At 42.9% G+C, this 10,234-nt stretch overlaps 1 protein-coding gene across 1 annotated transcript; it reads left to right on the forward strand.

Annotated features, from left to right (window-relative positions):
• The first annotated feature begins 3,066 nt into the window (after positions 1–3,066).
• Positions 3,067–9,677, forward strand: RHOV (ras homolog family member V). The gene is made up of 3 exons (XM_090034966.1): positions 3,067–3,508; positions 8,576–8,634; positions 9,231–9,677. The coding sequence occupies exons 1-3, from the start codon at positions 3,307–3,309 to the stop codon at positions 9,669–9,671; spliced, it is 702 nt and encodes a 233-aa protein (XP_089891092.1). The 5' UTR covers positions 3,067–3,306; the 3' UTR covers positions 9,672–9,677.
• Positions 9,678–10,234: the final 557 nt, after the last annotated feature.

The raw sequence follows: 10,234 nt of genomic DNA on the forward strand, positions 1-10,234 counted from the left end.
CAAGAAAAGAGGGCTCATGCACAGAAGCAAGTGACTCCTGAAAAGGTGAATGAGAACAAAACCCGAAAGTTTGCTTAAAAATTGTTTTCCAACTATTTAAGTTGGTCTAATAAAACATATCAGATTCACCCAAAGAACCTTATCTGCCAGTGGGAACAAAACGTTTTTTTTCAGTAGTGTGAGTAGTACATCTTTTTACAGGACATCCACAGTGGGATACTTAATAATGTGGGAAACAAACCACTGCCAGGCTGGTCTTATCTCTTCCTGCTGCTGCTCTTAAAGCAGAAGCATTCCTACTCTTCCCTGATTTGCATTTATTTCTTCCTCTTAATGAGAAATAGCATAAAATCTTTCCAAGCTGTACTGTTCTCAGTTAACCCATATGACAAGCAACAATTTGTTGCTTTGCCTGCCCCCTACAACAAGACTATTTCTGCCCATATTCATGTCAGCTGCAGACACACCCAGCACACCTTGCGGTGGGGGATCACGTATATATGTTTGTTCTATTGCTGGGTACCTATGATTCTGTGTTATGGGTAACAGAAACATTGAGATTTTGTCACTACAACCACACTATACCCTCTTCAAAACCTAAAAGATATAGTCAATTATTCTTCATTTTTTGTTTCTTCCTTTTCCTCCATTTATAATTCTACTTTCCCTCTTGCTTTCCCAGTCCTTCCTCTCACATATCATCCGCAAATACACTGCAGAAATACCGTTAAGCCAGTTTGAAAAACACTGACTTCTAGAAGTGATTGTTCCTGTGCATTCACAGTATCCTGACATAGCTTTCTCATAGTCTGCATCTGAACTAGCATTTTCTTTAAAATTTCCATTCATATAGTAATAGTAGAAGTTGCAATGTAGATCAGCCACTGCCATTTTAGCTACCTTGCCAGTAAACCAAACCCTGCTCAGATCATAGCAGTAGTCTGTCTGTACTAATGCTCCTATTAATGCTACAACTGCAAAAAAATTGCTATGCTGGTGTGAATGCATTGGTGGGAGATTTGAAAAAAATGCTAGCATAAAGAAGGCCACCGTGTTCACTACTGTTTCCAGGAAGTTTATCCCAAGTATTGTAACAAACTAGTGCAGTCCACCATATCAAACACCTAGAGCAGCTGCTCCTTGTGGATGCAAGTTCAAGGGCTTCCAGTTGATGCCTATTTTTAACATTGTTTTGCATAGTGCTGGCAGTGCCCCAGCACCTCTTCTGCTGAAAGGCTGCAGAAGGAGTCAGTGTATTATGTTGGTGGCAGTCTGCCCTGCAGTCTATGTATTCAAATCCCACAGCAGAAATTAATCCCATATTCAAGTTTGAGATTGCCATAGAGGTAAAATATGCAGCTTGAGGTTTTGCTTATATTAGAGCTTCCCCTGGAAAAAAAAAAATCTCAATATTCATATGGCTTTTTCAGCTCCCCTGGAGGTGTAACACTAGAGGACAAGGGTTAATAAGATGCTGCCAATCATCTGTCTTTGCACTGTGGTGTCCTCTACCCTCTTTGTGTTTGTTCAGTTGTTTTTCTTTAGATTGCAACATTTTCCTGCCTTCTCTGTTTAGAAGTACTTAGCATATTGCAGGCACTAAGGGAAATGAATAAAAAAAAATGGTAAAAAGGAAACCAGATTGGAAATCCCTGTATGTATGAAAATATTTTTGCCAGATCACAGTAATAATTTCAACCGTGTTAAGGGCTGGAATTGTTGGGTGTGACTGCATAAGGTCATATAATAAGAAAGGTGACATTCTTTGTCTCTCATCCACTTTCTGTGCAGCCATGCACAATTTAACAAAATCGCTGCTCCTATTTCTGCCTGGAAATTTTTGCCAGATTAAACAGATTTTCTCTGTTGGGACTCCCCATATTGATCTTAGAAGTACAATATCAGTGTTTCTTTAATGACAAAAATAAATAGTTTACAGGACTGTGCAGAGGCTGGATTTCTTAGCTGTGTTTGTATAATAAGCTGACCCAGCTCTCACCCACTGACTCCTCAATTTACATCTTCACTGACTGCCTGTCTCACATACATACCAGCCCAGTCTGTAGCTCCTTTACTATTCATTCCACCCAGGAAAAGCACACACCAACTGCAGAGACTTCCTCAGCTTGACAAAGGGTTTTTAAACCCCAAAACTTGCCATTTTTTTCGCCCAACTATTTAAGTTGGTCTAATAAAAGATATCAGATTCACCCAAAGAACCTGGTCTGCTTATAATAGGGGGAGACTCTTAGGTGCTACCAATAATAACAACAATGCCAATTATAAGTAACGAGCAATAATCATTATGAAATTGATAGGGTATGACAAAACCTTTTGCCTGTAGGTGAGTGATTTGAATCCAGGTCAAGTAAGTAGTAATTGAAAGTCATTACTGTCTTCTGGCTGTTCACTGGCCTGAGAAATAGCAGTTTTCTGGTATGCCTTTATTTCGCATACCATGTCTTTGTTGGCAGCCCGAGCAGGAGGAGTAAATGTCAAAGTGGTGCTAGGGACTGAACTCCCGATTCATTCTCCTTCACAACAAACCCAGGCAAATCCAGGAGATCTGGAATAGAAATTCAATAGACCAGTCTAATCTAAACTGATCAAATTGGATACTACATCCATCCAGGTCTATCTTAAACCTGGTTCTACCATTTTGAGACTGCTCTATGTGCACTGAATGTCTGTTCAGTTACAGGTGTAGCCCTGTTTCCGATCATCACTTATGCCAGTTTTTGTGTAATTTCTGGACCTGGTGAAACTTACACTGTTACTACTTAGGCTGTACCTGTTCTGTGAAAAGAGTGCTGCAAGGCCCCAGGCCAGCACCTTCACCAGCACTAATCACATGGAAACCATAAGGGAAAGAAAGAAGAAAAGGTGGAGAGTGAGGTTTGCAGATCAAGTTTACCAAGACATCTAAGAAGCTGAATCAGGTTGCAGGGAGCAGAGGCTGGGCTATGCAAATCAGGCTTCAGTAAACCATGACAGGTGTGGAAGTTAAGAGCTGTATTAGTTTAAAGAGAGGGGGGTGGGGTCTACCTATCAGTGCACGGAGTTTGCTGTGGCTGCTGCTATTTCAGCTCGGAGACACTTGGAGGGATGGTGCTCTAGAGGAGTTGCTACTATGTGTGGGGCTATAGTGGTTGAGCCTTGCTCCTTACCTAATCTGTTTTTCTGCCACTACCTGTGGCTTTTATAGCCCAAGTTTTGTTTTGTGTCTGTAAAATTGCAGCTTCTGCCTTCCTAATTCACCAAACATTTGGAGAAGGAAAAGCAGAGCTTTTCCCCTCTTCTCAAGCCATGCCTCCCCAGGAGCTGCTGGATTATTCACCTGCCCTGAGGAGAAGGAGGAGAAGTACCCCAAGGGGAAGTGGCTCAGAGCTGGGCATTAAATGTGTCCTAGTAGGTGATGGTGCTGTGGGAAAGACCAGCCTGATTATCAGCTACACAAAAAATGGATATCCAGATGAGTACCAGCCAACTGCCTTGGACACCTTTTCAGGTAAGAACCAGGTACCCCTGAGGATTTCTCGCTGACAGTATCCTTTTTGGTTGTTGTTTTTTTTGTTTGTTTTTTTTTTTTCTTCTGTGTCTTCTTACTGGCATAATAGCCTTGTCTACACTTGAAACAAGTTCTCAAGGGGAAAGACACGTTTCCAAAGGGCACAGTTCCAACAGTCATGGGGACTCTAGGACAGAGAGACTACCTTTTTAATTTTAAATACTAGGCTATGTCACCCTGTTCAAACCCAGTATAGTCAACATGGTACTTAAAACAGCAGCAGGAGCCATCAGTCTGGCTACTTGTTGAGGCTCCTAAATCTAAACATTAGAGGAACTGAATGGTATCAGCAAAAAATTTTGCAATCCTTCCCTGTTGCAGGCAAAGTTTTTAATGGAAGCATTGAAGAGGAGGCTGTAAAGAGAAACCGGTTTTGTTTCTCATGCACAACTAGGGAGTCAACCTTCCTGCTTGGCTAGAGCTGAGAGACCTACAGAACAAAATCTGTGTTCTGCTGGAGTCTGTGAAATAGTGGGGAGAGTTTTGTCTTTGGGTTAACTGGCCTAGCTGCTGCTTGGCTTAGGATAGAGGGAGAGGGACAGCCTTGCAGAGTGTTGTTATTGAAGAATATATTGTATATATTCATGATCCATGATGGTACTAAACTCCTTTGGGTAAAAAACCTTGCTTCATAAAGTCTATTGAAAAAAATCTTATTGGCTTCAACAGGGTCAGAAGTTCACATTTCTATAATGCCCCTCATCACTGCACTATTTGAGTGTTTTTTATGAATATGTACACTGAGACAGGTCTTCAGAAAAAGTAACTGCTGTGCCCTAGTGAGGGGATCTAGGGGAAGGAATGGCCCTCTGTTTGTATCTGTGGTTAGGGATGAGATCCCTAAGAAGAGGTAGCAGGATAGATTCATCTTATCAAAGTTGTGCAATTTAAGCTTGATATATTGGAGAGCTGTATGGGAACAGCTATTAGGAATTCATGGGTGGTTCTTTCCCTGGTGATATAAGATTCCAGGAGAGAGAGATTTGTATGTAAATCCCTGGAGTCCAAAAGAGCATGGGGAAATCTCTGACTATTTGCCCTGGGGTAAGGAGGTTGAATTGGAGACTGAAACCTGAGGGCTCTCCCTTCTTATGCTTTGTCTTCATTAACATAAATAATTGAGCACATAAATAAGCACTGTCTGCTAAAAGTTTGCTTTGCATATAAGAAGAAGCCTTGCATATTAGAAGACCCCCCTGTGTTTGGTAATGGCTGTCTGGAAACAGCTCTGCAGATACCATCCTGGCTCCTGGAGGGAGAGAAGGATAATATGTTATCTCCCTACTTAACTTGTGCATTCTTCTGTACTTTGAGTTGTCACTTACTAACCCTAATCCTCCAGCCTCTGACCTTCTGCTCCGCCAGTTTGTGCTGTGGGCCCTATCAATCCAAAGTTAAGCAGAACTCAGGCCAGGAACAGTCTTGGGAGACTAGCTCCTTTTAAGTCTTTCTAAAGGAGACCTTGCCTTCAACCTAATAAAGAGAGGGTAACACTGTAATAATTTTGGAAAACACTTTCAAAGTTATTGACATTAAGGAGACTGGGTTTCAGTAACTTTTAGTGGGGCTCAGTAATGGCCTCAGGCACTTAGGAGTCTACAGTAGGGGTTTCTACCAGCACAGTTAAGCCATTCAAGGGTGTGAATAGGTGTGATCTGATAGACTTGGCTGTGCTGGCAAAAGCCCCTAAGGTGCTCTCTTGCTAAGGTTCCTCTCTTACTGTTAATACTGGTATAATGCCCATTTTTCCAGATATAGCTGCAGCCATGCTGGGAGTGCTCTGCCTCCATATAGGATCGTATACCAATCTATCAGAAAAGTGCCCCCAACATAGGCATTGAGTCACTCTTGAAAACAGGGCTTAGGCTTCTAAATCATTTAAACACTTCAGAAAATTTCAGCCCTTTTGCTGTATGACCATCTTTTATCAATGGTTAAAAATAAAGTCCTGATGCAGACAGGGCTTGCGTGTGTTTTAAAGTTAGTTGATGAAGAATTTTTTTCTTTAATATTGAGCTCTTGCCTCTCTTGTTACTTTCTTGGTAGATAAGGTCTAGAAGATTTTTTAATAATCCTGCTTGTTTTACACTTCTAGTTTTTCTAGAAGTCAATTAAAGTCTCTGTTTCAAACTGATGGCAGAAGGTCACGAAAGATGTCCTTTTGCCAAAATGGTCATTGCCACTGGCACTGAGTAGAGGAGTTGGAAGACAGACTCAAAATACCTTCTCTGCTATTGAGCTCTCAGTTGTCTAGACTCCCATAAATAACATCATTTTATGAGCTCTTCAGTCATCAGAATCAAGCAAAGTGGGATCAAACTTTTAACATATTTCAAAAAGTAAAAAGGTAGAAACAAGCTCTTAAAATGCATTCTTTTTCTGATCTCCTTTATCTGCTGTAAAGAAGCACAGAGTGGCATGAGCACAGCTCTTTCTTTAGCCTGACAGTTCTAAGCTAGAGACAAGCTCAGTTCAGGTTTGGCTGTGGACTGTGGATAAGGGAGCAAGGTAACTGTTGTCCCTCTGCTCCCACAATACCAATATGGTCAGTTTAGGAGACTGGAAGTATCATTAGACATTTCTAGTGACTGTATCGGTATCTTCTAAAGCAGGGGTTGGCCGGATGCGGCCCACCAGGCTGTTTTATCTGGCCTGTGAGGCCCCTAAAAACTTTAGAAAATTAATATTCATCTGCCCCTGGCTGCCTGTCATGTGGCCCTCAATGGCTTGCCAAAACTCAGTAAGCAGCCCTCTGCCCAAAATAATTGCCCACCCCTGTTCTGAAGGCAGGGACAACCATAGCTCAAAGGATCTAGTTGCCCTACCTATATGTGAAGCAGACCTAACTGTCCACAACTTCAAAGTCAGAGAGAGACCTGCAGGGGCCTGGCATCCATGACAATTGAGACTTTTTTTACTCTTGGGTGTCACCTTTTGCCTACACTGGATCTAGATCTTAACTCTGCAGCTTGTTCCCATCTCTAGTTCTAAATGATAGACCACAAAGCCAACAGCAGTTGGGGAGAGTGATTTAGTACAAAAGATGAGTATTTAAATACCTGGGTAATGCTAAGAAACAGGGCTGCTACCCAGCCACTGTCTCTGTCCCACCTTCTGCCAGGTGTCACATTGAGCTAGATCAGCAGTGAAACATACACCCTGTGACCTTTACTCAGCAGACTTTCCTGTTCTGCCTGCTCTTTCTTTTGTACTGAACCCTGGTATCTTTCCACAGGTGTGTATGCTGCAATAGTGTGAGGCCAGCATTTTGGTAGAAGTCAAGTTGTAAGCATGGCTTGTGCTAGCAGGGGGGAACTTCCTCAGGCCAGCACTGTAGCTTATGTGGTACCTTTCTTCTGAGGATCACTAAATGTTTCCCCATGTGTCACTTGCCTCCCTCAATACCCCTGGTAGGTGGTGAAGAAATAATATACTAAAAGAGAAGTACCCAGCGCCTTGAAAGATCAAGTCAGAATCTGAACAGTTCCTTTGATCAGGAACAGTTTCTCTTCCTCCCCTGTGGCAAAAAAGTGGCAACAACTTGACTGTCCTCTAGTCATAAGGAAACTATAGCTTCTCATGGCCTGGTAGGAAAGAACTGTGGTCATGCCTTCCTCCTTTTTCCCCATCCCTCTTCATTCTTGCTGCGGGGGGGAGATGTCTTGTATTCAAAAGCTTGTCTAACTTTATCCCAGCAATATAGTTGGTTCAGTAAAAGATATGGCCTTAAATCCTTCCCCCTCACAGTTCATTATTTTGTCTTTCATTTGCTTTTTCTTTGACAGTCTTCTGTCAGTAACAAAGATCTTTCTTCTCCCCAAGAGTATGCATGAGGTCAGTTGTTTCTGACACCTATAGCTAATAACCTGAAGAGTAACAAAAGATGGTTCTTTAAGGAAACAAAAGCAAAGTCCTCCAACAAAGTGGATGACTGCTAACCTGTGCCCACTGTCACCTTAGCACAGGAAGTCTGCTTTCCTTTGTCAGGCCAATGCTATTTTCACATTCTGTCAAGACTCTAATAATGTATACTTTTCCACTCACTCCCCTTCTATAAAGTTGCTCTTGGTTCCAGCCTCCTGTCATTTTGTGTTGTCTGAACTGTTAAATAGTCAGACAGTTTAACTCTGAATTTCCATTGGAAGGGCACACACGACCTAATTTAAGGCAGCAGGGGCTTGTTAAGGCTTCCTTTGACTAGGGAACAATAATACAAGTACAAAAGTTGTTTGTCTAACTTACCACTGACATCTTCACTGGTGGTAGAAATGGTGGCAGCTATCGCTTCTTGGCCTTTTGGCTCAGATCAAGTGTAGACTAGAGGTGATGAGAACACGCAAACTCTATAAAGACATAAGGACTTGGGGTGCAGATAGGCCCTGGAAAAAAATTTCTGGAGGAACTGTGACACAATTATTTCCTTTTTAAGCACCTGTTTGACAGTTGTTCTCATGTCTGTTGCTTTCCTCAGCCGGGATGGTGTATATACAGCATCTCTATAAAGACTTTTGAAAAAAGTCCAATCTCTGGTCCAAGGGATGGATGACTTGAGAAGCCAGTAAGGGCAGATCACTATGAGTCCGTAAGAGAAGCTCACAGATCATGTCCTTCCCTGATTTGTTGTTTTAAAGTGTGGGAGAAAAACATTAAATTGTGGCTTGGGTAATGTTTGACTAAAGGCCATCCCTAGAGAAGGCACTTGTATCTGAATGTTCTGGAAAAAACTCCCGTAAGATGTTGAAACAATCAAAGAAGAAACTGTCCTTTGCTTAAACCACTGCAGGTTTCCCAATGGTCTCTGCCTGATAGGACAAGCTATGGGTAGTATTGTTTTTTTGTGAGTTTTTATGATAGGTTGAACATGTGCAATAACACAGAGTGATTTACTATAAGATGGATCCAGTTTGATAATTCAGTGGGACAAAACAGAAGCTGGGAGGGAGGAACTGATGCATGTGGATCAGACTTAAGTGCATGCTCATCCCCCTTCTCTCTCCTCTCTCACAGTGCAGGTCTTGGTAGATGGAGCCCCTGTTCGGATCCAGCTCTGGGATACAGCTGGACAGGTGAGATCATTAAGCTGAACTGAGGGAAAACCAATGCCTGGAGATCTGGCAAGTGTGTAAAACAGGACTTCTTATTAGCAGGTCTTGTGGGAAGGATTGTGTGCAGATTTGAAAGAAGGACATGTACAAGTACGGACATCATCATCAAACCAAATCAGAGTTTCTTGTCCCTGAGCCTTGGTCCTCAAATGATGTAGAAGTGACATGAAGGGACCACGGTCCCATCAGAATAGATCTGTTTTCCTAGAGTTTAGGCAAAATCTTAAAAGTAGCTGCACACAGCCTGTCAATCCCCCACAATAGATACTGACCTCAGCCTGACACAGGGAATGTACTTTTATAAATGTCACCATGCCACTGGAGCATGCATATGGTAAAGGGCCTTCCAGGGGAGGGGTGCTCTTTGGAGAGCTGCTTTATACAAGATAAGCTCTTCTCAGTGATTGAGTGAAGAAATCTGGCCCCAAGTGAATGCTTATCATGTCTTGCTATATCTGTCATTTCTGAGATGCTGAGAGCATATTCCTAGTGTGAAGGAGTTACTGCAGTTTCTTACTGTGAGGGTTCCTTCATCTTCTCTCCCTCTTCCCCTGTAGGAAGACTTCGATTGCCTCCGCTCACTCTGTTATTCTGACACAGATGTCTTCCTTGTCTGCTTCAGCGTGGTGAACCCCAGCTCCTTCCAAAACATTACTGAGAAATGGATCCCTGAGATACGGACTCATAACCCAGGGGCCCCGGTTCTGCTAGTGGGGACACAAGCTGACTTGCGGGATGACGTGAATGTCCTGATCAGCCTGGACCGCTACCATGGAAAGCCTGTGCCCAAGCCTCAGGCTGAAGGCCTGGCTGAGAAAATCCGGGCTGAGGCCTATGTGGAGTGCTCAGCTCTGACCCAAAAGAACCTGAAAGAAGTCTTTGACACAGCCATTGTGAGCGCTGTTGAGTACAAAGCGCAGCAGGAAAAGAAAATGACGGCCAAAGGGATCAAAACCCTCTCCAAGTGCCGCTGGAAGAAATTCTTCTGCTTTGTCTGAAGCTAATTTGACGGGGGGGCGGGGGGGAACACCATGCCAGCATTTAGCTCTATACCTTGGAGTGACTGGTCCTATGGCTCCAGCAAGGAAGGGGCTATGAGCTCCTGAAACTGGGAAGCCTGGGTCTTGCTGGGTGTCAGCATGCCATGCCTAGGAAACATGAAATGGACTTCATTGCACCAGGCTATTGAATGGTCCATGCAGCGTTAAGCAGCTGGAAGATATGCTTGTGGTGCCCCAGATCAATGGGAGCTTTTAATACACTAAGATTCAGGGCTACCAAGTGAGCAGACTCTATGATGTCAGATGTCTGGTGTAACCAATTTTCTTGCCTGAAACTACCTAAGAGTCCTGTCCCAGCATTGTCTAACTCTGGTTTAATACCTAGGCTTTTTCTACTTCAGCTGTTCTAAAGTCTTGGTTGAGAATAGGGTGAGGACTTCTTGGAAGACCACAAGGCGGGCTGATGAGTCTAAAAAATAGATCTTTAGATTTCCCCTCTGGTTCTGATTCCTAAAGAAGATGGTGTTGTCTAGATGCAATAAAATAGTGCTCTTTTTATA

The sequence above is a fragment of the Crocodylus siamensis genome, chromosome 2 (genome assembly GCF_052110815.1).
Source record: "Crocodylus siamensis isolate JL-2025a chromosome 2, ASM5211081v1, whole genome shotgun sequence".
NCBI lineage: Eukaryota > Metazoa > Chordata > Crocodylia > Crocodylidae > Crocodylus > Crocodylus siamensis.